The following is a 16,820-nucleotide window of genomic DNA, read 5'->3' as shown; positions in this document are numbered from 1 at the left end:
TTCCTTTCCCACACCTGTGGATCTTACAGACAGCTTAACACCCAAAACGTAACAAATGTAACATCTTTAAATAAATATTTTTAATTATTTTTGACCATGTTCGTAATGATGTTATCAGGGACTCTGTAAGGCTTCTGCTTCTTAAATCCAAGGCTATCCCATGACAATAGTGGGTTGAAATGACAACCTGATAAAGATGGAAAGTGAATGTGTGTGTGTGTGTGCGCGCCCATGTGCAGAGACAGTCAGAGGACAAGAAAACATGCTCTTTCAGTAGAGAACCTACCATGCTAATCATAATTGAATAGTTTTTATTCATACTTACATTTCAAATGTAAGTATAAATACAAAGTATAAATACAAAGTAAAATTCAAGGTCCTGATTCATGAAACCATCCATCTTCTAAAAGCAGAGGCTCAGAGTTAAATATGTTCGACTTTGAACATTTTCCAGATTTAGGGCTGAATTTCAAAATAAAGAAAGGCAGAGTGAGAGAGCCGTGTGCCTACAATACTCTTCCATAGGATGCCTGCATCTCCTGTGTCTTTGCAGCAAGAGCTGCCCTGTTGCTTCTGGGTCTCAGGAAGAGGCTGCAAATCTCCAGAACTGATAACATTTGAAATGTATGTGATAAGTTACAAGGACACATGAAAAAAAGTATCACATCAATAATATAATCTCTCTCATAGCATAAGAACATTATGGCGTTAACATATTCCTCCCCATGACTTCTAATATTAGAAATTCTTTCCAATTTCCACCACTACTAAAGAACCAGCCCACCAAATATGGATCTTCCTTAAAAAAACCTCCCTCACAAAATATCACCTGCTCATTTGTAGATAAAATACTCCTCCCTAACTCAAGCCAATAAATCCGTTATGCCATATCAGAAAAGTCCTGTGCTCATCATATTAACGTGAGTATAATGCATGCACAAGCACACCCCACATGCATGATAGTAATGTTCTCGTAATAAATTTCAGGCTTTGTGGCTCTGTATCTTCAGCCTTCTGCCCACAAATCCTCCTCCTCAGGGATTACATCTATTATTGCAAAGCTCATCTTTTGCCCAAACATGGAATTTCTCAACCCAAAGTTGCATTTTCTTGGGGCCCTGGGGCTGAATAAAGTTCAGCACTTCTTTTCAGTGCAAAATGTTTATATTTGCTTATCGATATAAATTCCAAATATACAGAGGCACAGACACATTTTCAAAGGACTGCAGCCCAACTTTCTATCCTCAGAGACAGCTTCCTCCAAGAGGAAGGTGAACCCGCGAACCGGAGGCTCAGATCAGAGTCCCTGCACCTCTGCGTTAGCTGGCCTGTGCTGGAGGGACAAGTCTGTAGCCACATTTCCACACTGACATGCCGCTGTGTGCCACCTGAGTGCTCGTAGCTGCCTATCTGAATCAAGCTGCTGCCGCGTCCTCACACCTTTACACGGTGAGCAGGCAGACAAGGGACGGGGAAGCGCTCCCTGCTTCCTTGACCTAAACGTGTCCTGCAAGGCTGACCAGGAGACAGGCGTCAGGATTCACGCCCAGAGGCTCAGAAATCCTGAGAAACCACTGCCTCCTTTCAAGCTGCTCGTCGACTCTGAAAACCAGGCCGTCGACCCCACCTCCCTCGGCCCCACGAGAGCAGGCACTGAAGGAGCTCTCCTGAGAAAGAGGGCTGGGGTGCAGCCCCGTCTCTCCGCAGCAGCCCCTGGCAGGTGATCTCTGCAACTGCTTCCTCAATAGTTTATAAAAACCCTCTATACTTACTGCCTATTTGCAGTTGTTAAGGAGAAGATGTAGAAGGAAACATTTTAAATAGAGGGGCCAGTGCTCCTTCCATTCACTATGGTGTTGCTTGCCTTCTAAAATCCAAGGAGCAAGCCACGCACTTCAGGAGCGGGAAGATGAGGAAGCCACAGCCCATGACCTGCCCTTCGCCCTGTCTGCACCCAGGTACCTCTGCACGTGTCCAGCTGACAGCAGAAAGTGCCGTGGCATTTCTGTTGAAGACAGCTCCTTCTTCAACACGGAAAGGTGCAGAAAGCACGTGGTCAAACCAACAAGACCATCCGAAGCCATCGCTTTCCCGCTAACAGCATTCAAGAGCAAGATAATTTCAGCAAGGACTGAGAGGTCAGCTCTATAAAAGTGAATATTGTTACTTAAACTGGAGGCTTGGAAAGCCACATCATTGTCCTGGTTGCTTTCTAACCTGGCTTTGCTATGAAGAACCCATTCCATCAAAAACAAAACTACTTTTTACTGAGTGCCAGGGGCTGAACCTCAGGTTTTAAATTCACCCATCCACAAAACATCGGCATGCTTTCTGGGGCTCTTCCAATGCTGTGGAAAGATTTGCCAGTGAAATTAGAGAACTAACGATCATATTTGTGAGCTTGCCTGGTACTAACAACTCCAATCAAAGCCAGTCTGTTTCCACTTCTTATGCCTCGTTGATGTGCCAGTGGTGGCAGAAAGCTTTTCTCATCTGCTTAAAGTCACTAGATGACTGACAGCCAAGTCCTCAACAAATCTTTCAAAAAACAAAAAACAAAAGTCTCTGGCTACAAAAGGCTGTCTCAGTTGAAGAGAGAGAGGCACTTTCATGTCACTGCTTAAAAACATGGGAAAAGACTGCCTGTTTGTAACGTTAACAAAACACAAAATCTGGACTTGAGAAAAGCAGAAAAAACCACATTAAATAAACACAAGAGAGGTGGCTACATAAAAAAACAAGGATGCATTTGAATGCTTGTCTGGAAAGCTCTGCAGTGTTCAGGGGAAGCCTGCGAAATATTTACTACAGCAAGTGCTTCACTGACATGGATTTTATTTCTTCTCCAGGCCATCACAGGTAAACACTACCTCTATGGTTTAACACTTATGTCTATGGTGAAACATCAATGTTAAAAATGTCCCTTGAAACAATACTTAAAGAACAGCGGAGTGATTTAGGTGCCCAAACAGAGGTGTCTAGTGCGATTTTAGATCCCCTAGAGTACCAAGCCTGGCCTTCAGCTGCTGCAGGTCCTCTTGGTCCAGCCAGCCCATGGAGAAGTCTGAGATATCTTGGGAGATCTAAGATGGCATTACACATAGGTATTTAGGGCTCTGAATCCCAACCCTTTGTAAGTGCTGTACTTATAAACCCTTATGATGGAAGTTTTTCAGAAGCAGGAAATCCCTGACTTTCACATCTTGTGCAGCACTAAGCAGTGTTTACAAATAAATACAAGCTTGTAGCAATGCAGGATGTGATCAGCTGGAAAACCTCGTGGTGGTGATCTCTTCTCCAGCTTGAATAACCAGCCAGATAATAGCAAGACAACTTTGAAGTGACTTAGAGCTGCATGCATTCCTCTGGACCTGTTCTGCAGCTGCTTCCAAGCAGGAGCACCAACAGTTTTCCAAGCAGAGGCACCATGGGGAGGGCTAGCATGGACAGCACAGTGTCTCCTACCCCTGCAGATCTGCGGATGTCCTCTCTTATGGATTGTGACCAAGCAAACACATTTTATGGTTCCTTAAATTCCTCTCTCAGGGAAACACTGCACCATTTCTTTGCTTTATCATTATTCCCAGCCAAGTTTAGGTGCTGCATACATGTGCCCCTAGTTGGCTTCTTCTGGTGCTGTGGAATTTGGGAAGAGGACATCCAGCTGCTCATGTTGGGCTCTGCTGAAGACTCAACACTGAATAAGAGTCCTCGCAGTACCGGCAGGACTGGTGTGTGAAGCTGGCACTGGCACGTCCCCGCTCCACCAGTTTTGTGCTTGAAGAGAATATACTGTTTTCCAGTCCTCACTTTTTATCATGGCTGCAACTGAGTGAGTTACCTTACAGGCTACATGCCCACATGAGGTGAGTCAACTCCTTGAGGTCAATGGGAGCCATTCTACTGACTTCAGAGCAGGGCTTATCTCCTAACAGCACCTAGAGCAATATAACTCAGCAGACAGTACTGACTATACAGTCGCCACTTCAAAACTCTAATGGTAGGATGTCCCATGTACAGTGATCTTTGGATTATTTACAAGCTATCTAGGAGACACTAGCTATGGAAAAAGAGGCTGCTGGCTGCTTGGCACAGTTCAAATTTTAAGAGCCTTGCTTAGGGGCCTATGTATCAGACTTACATACTTGTTCTTTTTATTCTTAGTCACTGTATTTACATGAATACAAAAAGTACAACATGGCTTGGCTTTGCCTTCTCAACCTCTTATCATAGCAGCCACAAAAGTTCCCAGAGCAGAGTTGGTTGCTGCTATTTTGGAAATGACACAGAGATCCAGCTATAAAATTTTCATGCCCAATTATTATTTTGGCAGGCTGACAGCGTCCGCCTGCAGATTGCATGGCAATTTTCTATTGTTCGTTACTCAATAAAATCCGAGTGGAATCTCTTGATAGATACGCCTCTAACCCAAAGGCCTCACATTTGGTCTTTACTCTGCCAAATTTTCAAATGATATTGTAAACAGCAGGAGTGTTAGAATATCTCAAAAAGGTCACTGCAATCTTTTACAACAGGGAGTCTTAGGTTTTCTGACTAAAATACTACCAGCTGCCTTAAAAGGTTCCTCTGCATTTGTACCTCATGTTCTCTTGTATACTGCAATGCCGTAAGAAAACAGATTATAAAATGAGGTTAAGAGTCTGATTTCAACCCACAAGAGCAGAGAAATTCAGTGTTTATGCTAGAACCATTACCATTCAGAGCTAAAACTCTGCTCAAACTGATTATCCACTCTGGCATTCCAACTTTAAAATTATCCTCCAAATAAAAATGAGAACCCCGTTTTGTTCGGTATGATGGGCTGAATGCACTATTAGTCACTGTGAAGGCTTGGTCATGTATAGCTTCGAGGGCAGTTTTGGGTGTTTGAAGAATGGAAGTTTGGCTCCTGACCTAGGAATCGGTGCATACAGAAATAATAACCAACCTTTTTTTTAACTTTCTATTTCATAAAAGTGCATCACAGCCTGCGGCTCTCATGTGATATACTGGCATGCACCTTGTAGTAATGCCACCACAGAGCAAAGCAAGGGTAGAAAACCAGCCACGGTGGTCAGCCGAGCTGTGAGGATTTCCAGTGCACTGGAAAAATTGGAAGATGTTGGTTTGATAGCTAATACAGTAACAAAGCTTGTAGTGGGGGCAGTGGCTGGCACTGTTTACTGTTTCTGATGAACTCAAATCTTAACACTTGGCACAATCACTTTTTACAGGTCGCTCAGCTACAGGTTTGGAGCTGCTAAGTTACAGCAAATTAAATGTCTGCAATCTGAAAATATAACCTGTACATAATACCTGTATTTCTACCTGGCTAATATATGAAGTGTTACTCCTTTTTTAGATCTAAACTGTTTAAAAACTCGCAAGAAAAATTAAAGTCAACAGTTGGTGTCTTCTGAATAAAATCATTACAGAAAAAGTTACTAGACAGTCATAAAACCCTTTGTCTTTGAATAAAATAGTTGGGAAAGATCTGTGTCTGTGCTTATGTACTACAAATCTCAGCAGTATCACTTGATTTAGGCCAATATAAAGCATTCTGTCACATAAGTGCATCTCTCCAGCTGCTAGTTTATTTTCCAAAACCTCATCTTTTTAAAAAAAGAGAAAAAATCCCCAGTCTTTAGGTGTTCAGCTCACAAAGAAATCCTCATAAATATATCAACCTAGTGTAACTGTTGTAGGTGTACCTGTGAGTCTACAGAGAGGCTGGAGGAGCAAGTGGTGAGCTGTTCCCATTTAGCTGGGCAGGTGTTGGATGCCTGGTGACCATAACTGAAGTACTACCATTGCTAATTACTTCAGGGAAGAAAGACTGGGGAGCGTCACAGAGCTATGCAATGACTGCACCTCACTGTTTGCTCTCAGGAGAAAGGGACAGGAACAGACATCATACTTGCACTTTTGGATGGTTTTTCAACATTGTGGGAAAGGGCAGAGGGGAAGAGATCTCAACCTCCCACCACTTCCCGGTTCCCAAACTACAGCAAAGTACGTCTTCCACCATACCAGACTGAAGCAGGGGGATGCATGTATATGTGGGAAGAAGGTTTCTTAGGTGTGGGCATAGCAATCCCTCCCACCAAGCTGTACAGAACAGCAGTGGATCAAGTCTGCAGTTATTCTGCTCCGCGGCATCCTTGAGAGCAATCACTGAAGGATCCAAGTCTTTCCTACTGATTTGCCTTCATACACAAAGGCTACTACACAGAGAAAGACAATATTCTGTTCCCCATAACCATAATAGACAAAACGAGAAGCAATAGGTCTCACTTGCAGCAGAGGAGTTTTGGGAAAGCATTCTGACAGCTACGCCCAGGAATTACCTGGATCCTCCAGGAAGGAGGGCATAGCCAGGGATGGAGCGATGGACTAGATGAACTCTCTTCCAGCCCTATTTTCTGTGATTCTCAGACACCCTCTCTGCAGTCCTCCATCACAGACTCATTAATCCCTGCAATGCACGGTACGATGTGCAGTGGAACAGCATACACTCTGATGACTTTAGCCACAGTTGCAGAAGGGGAAATAGAGTTTTGTCCAATTATCTTGATGCTGGTGTTGTGAAAGTTTCCATAACATGTAATAAAGCCTGCTTGGTTAGGGGCCAGATGCTCCTTTGTCCTTGCTGAAGAAGAGAGGAGCAGAACCCAGCTTGAGCTGAGCACAGGAGAAAGAAGAGGGGAACAATGCCTCTGCAATGTGGTTTTGCAAAACTACCACAGAATTGCTGCTTCTTGAGTCCTGGGGGACAGTGCTTGAGCAATGCAATGCAGTATATTCATCACAGGCAGAGTATAAAAAGCTAGATAAACAGCAAACGCAAGCCCTCTGGGAGGGGCAAACCAGTGACTAGTTGTAGCAGCTGGAGTACTGTGGGTTCTGGTCCCACCCCTGTTACTGGTGCCAAAAGGAGAGTACCAAGGGAATCACAGCAGCATGAAAATCACGTCTGCTGCCAGAGAAAGTATTTGCTGAATTCTGTGCAATGAAGTTTCATCTTTTCTGCTGCACTTGGACATAAGAGTTATTCACATGCAACTCAAATGTGACTCTCGTTTATTCAGGGTTTGCTTGTACTACTGCTAATTCTTTCTTAAAAGGCAAGTATTTCAAATCCATTGGATTTGGGTCTTCTCAAATCATGTGATGTTTTCTATGAGTGTAGTGGGGGTCCTACTCCAGGATTTTCTGTAAGAGAAATGAATTCAGAATGGTAGCATTATAGATATCATTGCTTAATTCACGTGGACAAGCAAACATCTCTGCTGCTGCTTTTGCTGCTATGCTAACAATAACAAATCAGTTCATGTTTTTAAATTATCAGAAAAGAAACTAGGTGTTATTTACCTGCAAAGAGGTTCTACAAGGTCCTTGTCAAGAAAATCATGATCTTTCTTTACTGCAGCAATGTCAATGGGAAACTGGGAGTCTATAAAAGGAGACACAATATTACGATGACTGCTTGCTATTCAAATGAAAATACATTGTCTACATCTAAAATGCTTTGCATGTGCTTGCTCACTGAAATCTAGTATGACTGATTTCACTCAGCTCTGGTTCCCTTCCAGCTGTACCTGTGACCCTTTCAGTCACTTTATTATTTTTTTTCTGTTAAAGGTATAGTTGAACATCCTGTGCACCGAAGAGAGAGCAAGATTATTTCATTTTGACTTTAATAAGATACTCAATTGCTAGCTGTTCTTTCTAGCGCCTAGCACAAACGAATGAGATCAGGGAATTACTAACACGCTTTCTTTATCCACATGAGCAACAAGGTTCTCCATTCCCATCACAGTGACTTAAGGAGTTATTTGCTAGACAGACTTTTCCCATGAAACAGAAATGTTCTGCGCTTTTTGCTTTTAATACAGGTCCCAATAACAATGATTTCAGACAAAGGGTTACTCGAGTAACAGAGACAAAAAAAAAAAGAGCTGAATTATAACCCTCAATATTAGTTAAAAAGCCAGACTAGTGTGCTGGAAGCTGACATTTGTAATGAAAAGTGACATGGCTGCAACACATTAGCGGTCTCCGTAACGGTGGGACGGGTTCCAGCGCTGTGGCTGCTCTCCAGACTGCTCTGCCATGCTTAGGTACCGCAGCAGGACGCTGGGATACAGGAACTGCAGCCAGCATTTTCAGACACTAGTGCTTAACACTGACATAACAGATGCCTATAAAAAGGACCTTGTTTTCAGAGATGCAGACTGCCTAGTGCGCGTATTGACTGTATGGGAACTGTGCGAGCCCAGCACAGGTTGCTTTTTGGAGGGAACATCCCTTTGAGTTCAGCAGGCAGCAGGCTCTCCTTTCCCTGGGGCTGGGGGGATCTGAGATACTCTGATTACAAGGCAGACACAAAAGTACTACTGGGCACCCAGGGACTGTGGTAGACACACATCTATGTCAGCTTTGGTCTGGCAGGCTTATTAGTCTTAGTTCCTTGCTGGGTTTAACAGAGCCCGCCTGGCTCCTGAAGCTCCTGGTACCCAGGCACCTGAGCAGCCTACCAGGAGCCAGCACCTGAGCCTTGAGGGACCTCAGCTGGCCATCAGAAGCCGCAGAGGTGTCCTCGTCCATCTCATGCACGGGGATGGATGGTGTCTGAGCCGGCTCTCAGCAGAGCTGACTGCCCCGTGAGGTTTCTTGGCCTTCTCTCCATGCGTGGAGCCGTGCTGCCTCCAGACCCAAGCTGACCCTGGAAGGTGTCCAGCGGCGTTTGGCGGAGCTGCACTTCGGCTAACAAACCCGAGCGGGCCTGAGCTGGCTCTGTGTCTCTGGCAGGGAAGAATATGCAGTTTGGGAAAAACGAGGATCAACTGCAGTTTCCCTCTCAGCATTGAGCTAGGGAGAGCAGGAAAAACCCAGTCCCAGTCCCCAAACTGCTCCTGAACGCAGCAGCCGTGCAACCACTCGCCCTGCCCTCGGGGACGCCGCTTCCCTGGGCACGAGCTTTACAGCTAGGAAAGGGACATGGCCATTTGCTTTGAGTTAGCACCAAAACATTGACTTTTCTTGCTTTGCAAATGTAAAACGCAGCTCAGATTATTCACTTTTGGTAACTTTGCAGAGTTTTTCCATCTTATTTTCAGTAAGATTGAAATTGTCAGTAACTTTCAGTGTTTTCAATCTTATTTTAGACAGTTCCGGAAGTTTAAAAAAAAAAAAGAGACCTGTGTATTTGGATTTTTTGCCCTTGTTTTTGTTAACCTTTGAGGTTTATACCAACTATGTGCCTCTTTTTTTTTTCTTCCCATGGCTATGAGGGCAAGAATCTTACTTTTCTTTAGGCACTTGTATGACTCCAGCAGCTGAGGCTTTGTGAAGCAGCCAGCCATGGCCATAACTCAGTCAAATGTAGAGTTGGCCGACTGCAAGCTCTCCTGGCAAGGGCCCAGTGCACTTTCAGTACCGCACAAAGAGGAGAAAAACTTACTTACCCTCATAGAACTGAGCATATTGGGGAAATCCAGCTGCACGTAACCAGTCACACGCTTCCTTTGCTTCGATTTCTGAGCAGAAAGAAAAAAGAAAAGTTCACAGTTTGTTATTTTTCATTAGAAGTACTTTTAATTCCAAGGAAATAGCAAAGATACTTGGTAGTAGCTTTTTGTTGCTTAAAAGTACTGTCATCACTCTGAAGTATATTTTAATAGCATCAGCAAATGAAATAGTCCCTCAAAAAAATCCCCCTGCCTCCACAGGACTCTGGGGTTTGCATAGCCGCTTGGTGACCGGGATGAAGTGTTAAGCATCTCCGTGCAGCAGGAGAAGTTGCTCAGCCAGGTGTGTGGTCCTGTGTCCTATCCTCCCCCAAGGGTACGTTGTTGTGGAGAGGTGAAGATGAAGCAGGGTGGAAATGGGGTGACAGGGAGCATGCACTGTGTTTTCTCCCGCTCTGACACTTCTTGCAGAGAAAAATCCCATGTGAAAGCCACCGAAAGCTCTCCCAGGAAAACCCCCGTGCAGGTCTCATGTTATGGAAGGGACAACTGCACAGGTAGGATGCGCCTTCCTACCTTTAGCCATCTGAACTCCATTATGCAGACTCCCTCCATAGTCAATAGAGAGATAGTTACTTCCGAAGGGTGATTCATTTCACCTTAAAGTAGTGCCTAAATAGGTGGGATAAATCAACTACTGACAATGCTTTTCTCTTGTGGCTGCTAACAGAGGGAGGATAAATAGCTACAGGTATGTCTGTGCAGCTAAATAAAACAGATACAGGCAGTAGCTTCAAGCACTGGACCCCAGACTGCTCACTCTTTAATTTTAATCCACTTCCAGGCCTGTTTTGGACTGTTTCAGTTATCTGTCAAGACAAATTGTTTCTTGAGGAGGCTAGTACTAAGCAGTGAGGCGAGGAATCAGTCTGTGTCATCTTGTTCCTGCCTCTCCACTATTTAGAAGTATGGACACAGCTGATGCTAGACCAGGTTTCCCCTTTCAAACAGCTTTCACTGGGTAAGACGTACCCCACCTCTATGGAAGAGGTGGGGGAATCATCAGCTGGACAAGAGAATAGTCCCTCCTTATTTTGGGGGTGACGGGAGGAATACGTGAGCATGAGGGAATGGAAGAAAATAATGTTCAAGAGGGGGAGTACATAAGACCTAAAGCTTTTTGCACAGGAGAGGCAGATCCACCCCATGCAATTACTAAAGCAGCAGTAAATAAATGTCAGCTACACAAAACCAGAGGATTTTTGAAGTGTCTCCAGTGAAACAGTCTTTGTGCACTCCAGCAGTCACACACACGGTTATGCACCCAACCTCTGAGATGACCGATGCGTGTTGACAGTAGGGTACCTCAATTTTTACCAAGCTCCATGGGCTCCTTTTATGGCAAGCAGTGTTCCAGGTCCGGCTCTGCCCGGCACCCGTGCTGCCTGCATGGGCAGCTGCTCCCAGAGCGACTGGAGGAACAACTGAAAATAGCAGCTTGCCCAGATAAATGTGGGTTGCTGAGGAAACCCGGGCAACATCTCCTTGCTGCCCAGATCTAGATCAGGATCCACTTAAATGGTTTTGGTTTACAAGATCAAAGTCAAAAAACCATGTATCTGCACCTCTTACATTTGCAAAACACGAAAGAATGGAGTGTGCAGGTGTTGAAGAAAGTAGACATTTTATGTTGCTTATAATTCAACCTGAATGAACCAGTCAAGGGTTTTGGCACATTTGTGGCTGTAAAATCCAGGCAGCCATAATACAAACTCCTAAATATAAAACAAGCAATGGAACTGGAAAAAGAAAATCAGGCTCAGTTGCTCTTCTGCATGTTCTGCCTTGCATGCAAAAAAAATTCCAGTTGTAAATCTGTTTTCTACTAAAATGCATTCTATAGATAGGAGATGCTGGCGTGAATTTTTCCCCATGTAATTCTGTTCAAATCACTCATTATACCCTTAATGACTTTACCCACTGAAGCTCACCATAAAAGCTGCTTTGAATATACTCTGCAGTATGTGACCCACACACCTTTCTGATCCTCTTAATACCGAGTCACGCCAGCAAATTTTGTTGCAGAAATCAAAATTCAGAATACAAGGTCTACTTATCAAAAGCCCGATTTCCCAAAGATGATTAGACAGCCGGTAACAGCTCCGCAATGGCCACAATCATTAGCAGCACTGAAAAGGATTTACCACCAGGTCTTCGTTTGCTTTGACATTACTTCATGTCAAGGCCAAAAAAAGGAGTATGAAAGTACATTCAGTTCTTAACACTGCACAAAAGAATGAGCAGCTTACATAAAACGTGGCTCTCACTACTGCACATCTGTGTGCTGAAAGCACATCTCTATTATGTTCCAGTGAGACTGAATATTTTTATTAAGTGTTTGGAAAAAAGACAAGTCTTTATACTTTTTTCTTTTGCTTAATTCAATCTCATGAAACACAGATGAATCAATCCCATTTCAAAATGTATTTTACAACTCAGAACAGCTGTACGTACATTCTAGCTTCATCTGGCCTGGAAGCACAACTAACGGAGGCTGTGGGTGATAGAGAATGCTACCATTTAATGCTCTTATATGCTTATCATATTTCAATGTTTTTTGCAGTTGGCTGCTCAGAGGAGCTTGCTGAGGAATCTTCCGGCAGCCCAAGTGAGATCTAAAAACTCTCAGGTTGCAATGGGTAAATAATTGCAGGGAATTACCAAGGAAGTAAATCTCACCCATTGTTTGGTGTTTTTTTTTTTCTTTTGTATGAGACTGTTTGTAACACCCTGCAACCAGTCAAAAATGATCGATAGAATAACTTCTGCTTTCAAATCTTTGACTCTATCTCCTCCACGAAGGAATCTATTGGGAGTATTCTCATTTTCGAAATGATCATCTCAAACAAACAGATTCCCCCTCCAGTAAGATTTGCTAAGTCAGCTTCCAGGATACTGGGTCTTGGACACGTACCAGTGCCCAGTTCCCTCCCTTCTCTCTCTCTTTCCTTTTTGCTCTTGTTCAGAAGATAGCGGAAGGGGAAAAGTGCGATGTGGTGCTGGCCTGGCCAATAATACGATTTTGCTCATATCAGTGTGTTTCTAGTGGCTAAAGGCACCCGTTCCAGCCATTCCCCTCTTGGCCGCTCCTGCGGTTTAGGTGAAAAGGCCCAACCAAGGATTTACTCCTCAGCAGACACCAAAGGTGATTTCTATTATCTCGCTCTGGGCAGGTAATCCAAGTTATAGTTCAGAATGCAATACAGATTCTTTCATTATTGGATATTGTAATGCTTAAAACAGAATTTGAGATGCTCAGTTTAACCTTCTCTTTCTGTGCACATACTCTAATATTTGCCTTTTTTTACTTGCTAGTTAAACATCAGTGAAGACTTCTTTGAGAAAGGAGAATACAGCACCAAAAAGACCTCACTGAAGCTGTCAATGGCTTCCCAGCTCACCGTTCAGAGATCTAGCTCAACCCTCTAAGATGGCAGAAAACTAATCCTCCCCAAACCGGTAATGGTCTGCTGTTGGATTAGCAAACTGACCCAGATCCTCTAAGGGTCCTGTTTAGTCCACATTAGCTGCATTTTAATGAGCCCAGGAAAACCAAACCACCGGAGAGTCCTTCCTCACAAGAAAGAGAACTGTCTAAAAAGTTCATTGGAGAAAATCGCTCTGTCAAGACAAAATCATGTAAGTAAATGAATTTTCTAGCTTGGGACCTTATCACTGTCCACGAATATCAGTGCTAAGACCTAGATACTACAGTCCTTTCCCTTTTCCTGTATAGATATCAGCATTTCGTCTTGTTTCTGCCATTCTCCCTCTGTCTCTTCTATCTTCTGTTTTGGTGTTCTCCCCTTTCTTAAAACTATGTTTTTTATTTAAGATTCAGATATCCCTTTGCACAATGCAGTGAAAGAAATAGCAACTAGAATAAATAAGGTACATAATTACCCCATCTATTGTGTTTATGTCAACTTTATGTGATAACCTTTATTATTCATCTGTCTGTAACAAATCAATGTTTATGCTCAGTTTTTTATCCCCCCTATATTGCTCATCACTTAAATCTAATTTACTAGACTTAAGATAAAATATCTGGGAATGTTAGAGAAAAGGATTAATCAAGTCCTTGGAAAGGAGTGTATTTTACTGTGCAGCAGCGTCAGTGAGCTCCAGTGGCCATCACAAGCTGGTCTGTTAGGTAGAAGAGGTCTCACTCTTGCAAGCATTGTTTGGCAGTAGAGTAACAGCTTAGTTATAGCTCACAGGGTTTGCAGGTGGTTAGTCTGGTGCTACGCTTTACATTAACTTTTGGTCCTTGCCTTACTCTCTCCTTCAAGAGGAGGAAAACTGTTGGGATGACAGAGTTTGTACTGCATCTTCCAGATCAACATCTACCTGGCATTTTAGGGTCAGTTTGGAGGCTCGGCTCAACCCTGGGTTTAATGACACCTTTTACTCTCGGGAGCCACTGTGGACCTGTGTGAAAGGTGAACCAGAGAATACTGCTGTGGAGGAAACATTGATTGTGTCTTAAACCTGAGGCATGCTCAAGGTAGCTGTACAAACTATGTGGGAGAGCTTCAGCCTTGCCTCGCTGGTCTTGATGCCTCGTACACCTGTCATGTCACCAACAAGCCATGCCACCACCCTGATGTCTTCCCAGAAGAGCACTCACGAGGGTTGATAGGATCTGTAGGAAAGCTCAGTTCAGGCTGAAGCTGTATAAGAACAGGTCCGGCGTGTTTCAGCTTCTTCTTGCAGCCCAGTCTGAGGTACTTCAATGGCCCTCATTACTCTCCTGCCCCTACATCTCATAGTCTTTAAGATATTTATCCATGTAACTCATATTCTTATTTTACAAATGGGGATTTAAAGCACTTCAAAAGTGCGTAAGGAGGTTAGAGACAAGATTGGTGGGAATTAGGTGCCTGACTCCTTTAACTGCCCATAAAAATATGGCTATGTCACTCCTCAGTTACTAATACCCTTAGAAATCTGGTCTGGACAGACCAAATCCCAAATTTCTGAAGTTCTTAGATACCTAAACCCATCATGCCATTGTCACTCAGCTACTACGTAACACTAAAGGCTGACAGTTTTCCATTGAATGGCATTTGCGAAGCTACTTCGGAGCTAAGAAATTAGCCGACAGTAGGGTAGAGGTGCTAAATTGTAAAGAACAGGAAAATATTCGTAAAGATGAGAAAAGGTGACTTTCCAAGGTCACGTAGGAAATTCACAGCAAAACAGAAGCTCGCATCTATAGCTTGCAAGGAGCAGGTTAATACCTTAACTACTAGATTATGGTCTTGCTTCACTACTCCAAGCAGGTTGGTGTAGATCATGGAGAAACACAAAGCTGCTCGTATTCCCTTAGGAAAAAGTCCCATGCAATTTAATAAAGACAGATACAATTTTCTGTAACATTTTCATGTTGCATTGTACCCACCAGAATTCTTTAAAAGGGAAAATTCTAAAGTTTTAGTTATAGGATGGTATAAATTTTTGTGCAAAGGATATTGGTGTCTCTGAAATTATTTAGGCTTTTAGCATAATTTCCTTAGAACTCCATTTGAGGGAATGCTTTTATGTAGAGGTCTAATAGTTTACCCCATTCCCTTCCACTCTGTAGGACTTTTCCAGAAGAATTCCAATAATAATGCAAAGGTAATTGTACCATGCACCTGTAAAATTACCATTTATAGTACAAATATATCATAAATAAAAAAAACCATAAGCATACAATGAATTTATATTATTTTACTACACTACAGTGCATACTCTTCAATAAATCCTGATAATAAGGTTTTCAAAAGTGGAATTTCATTGGAATTATTTTATATCATGCTGTATAATTACTATTAGAGGCAAGATTATGTTTTGCAAGCAAGGAATGAATAAAGCTGTCAAAGTGTTATTTTAGTAGACCTTAAGCTTTTGCAGAATATTGTGGTACCAGTAATAATACAATAAAATATGGACCTTTTAAACTACTGTGGCTGAATATAATTCAAATGTCAATAGAAAAAGATCCTTTCAAGCTCATGAGTAGTTTCTTTATGTGTAACTCTTTACACTTGGTGAATAATAGTCAGATGCTGTCCATTCATGCTCTGACTTCTTAGAAAGGTTGAAAGTGAGAAGCGTGATTATTTATGGACATGAAAAAAAATCTCATAAGCTGAGAGATGAAAAGATTGGGACTGTTTGCCTTGGAGAGCAGATCAATAAGGAAGGGTTATAATAAAAGGGTAAAAAAATCAGGGGTAATACAAAAATAGGAAATTGGGAACTTCTATTCATTCTACCTTGCAGCACAAGGACAGGGAGATTAATGAAAAGGGAGGAATGAAAAAGAAGGATGGCAATCTGAACTGATAAAGTATTTTTTTTAAAGCAATCTATAAAATTCATTGCCAAAGGACACTGAGATCAGGAGATGAGTGGGCTCAATACTGAGCTGGAGTGTTATCTGACTACTCACTGCTACCACCACAGATATGGAAAAGGATTCTCCAGAGCAGAAGAAATGAAACCAAACTAAAGACAGTGTTATGAGATTATTTTTTCCTGGTTAGATGACTCTTATATAGCTTTTCCTTCTGAGTTACTGACATTTCTATTGCTCAGACATAGTCTGGGACTATATAAACTCTTTCTTTCAACCACTATGACAATTGGTTTGTTCCCTACTATAACCACATTCTGCACAGCCCAGCTGGGAGACTTCTTGTCAGCCTTTTATCTTGAGCAAGGCTGCATTTCCCAAGAAGAAAGAAGAAAGGTGTGTTATTCTGGCAAGAAGTTAGGAACCTAACTCCCCTTTGGGTGAAAAGATTATGCTGAATTCCTTTCCTAAATTAATGGGATACTAGTAAAACTGGTAGGCCTGAGATTTATAGCCGGTTCACCAGGCACGAAACTTTACAGGTCTGGGAACACTGTGCCTGTATTAATATTTTTTACATCTAGATTTCATCAGAGCTAGGTACATAACACAATGGTTTCACTCATGCTAATAACACGAAGGCAGCTATGCAAATAGCATCTCATCAACAAGGAAAACACTAACAGTTGGCAGTGTAGGAGAGACCTCCGTACAACGTGCTACACCGCACAAGCTCTTTAAGCTAAGAGCTGACTTGCAGGGACCATTGAAGCAGCCAGCAGAACAAGCCAGCAGGGACGCAAGGACACATAAAGACCTCAGGAGCAAGAAATAACCTGAGGGACTCCCAATTCAGAGTAGTTAGCCACCCCTCCAGGCAGCCATCACTGTCCCCAAGAGTCTTCAGCATGAAATCAGTTCCCCAGGGAATTCTCCCATTATGTAGA

General features: G+C 42.8%; 1 protein-coding gene across 5 annotated transcripts in view; it reads right to left on the bottom strand.

Moving 5' to 3' along the window:
* The window catches only part of STARD13 (StAR related lipid transfer domain containing 13), a 147,246-nt gene that overhangs the window by 29,981 nt on the left and 100,445 nt on the right, over positions 1–16,820 (bottom strand). For all 5 annotated transcript variants that reach the window (XM_075490775.1, XM_075490774.1, XM_075490777.1 and 2 more), the window contains exons 2-3: positions 9,468–9,539; positions 7,372–7,453 (exon numbers count right to left, since the gene is read on the bottom strand). In XM_075490775.1, coding sequence (XP_075346890.1) covers positions 7,372–7,453; positions 9,468–9,539 — 154 coding nt within the window. The remainder of the gene's footprint in view (positions 1–7,371; positions 7,454–9,467; positions 9,540–16,820) is intronic.

Source organism: Mycteria americana, chromosome 1 (assembly GCF_035582795.1).
Source record: "Mycteria americana isolate JAX WOST 10 ecotype Jacksonville Zoo and Gardens chromosome 1, USCA_MyAme_1.0, whole genome shotgun sequence".
Lineage (NCBI taxonomy): Eukaryota > Metazoa > Chordata > Aves > Ciconiiformes > Ciconiidae > Mycteria > Mycteria americana.
The sequence above is the reverse complement of the archived record's forward strand: the minus strand, read 5'-3'. Positions and strand labels throughout refer to the sequence as shown.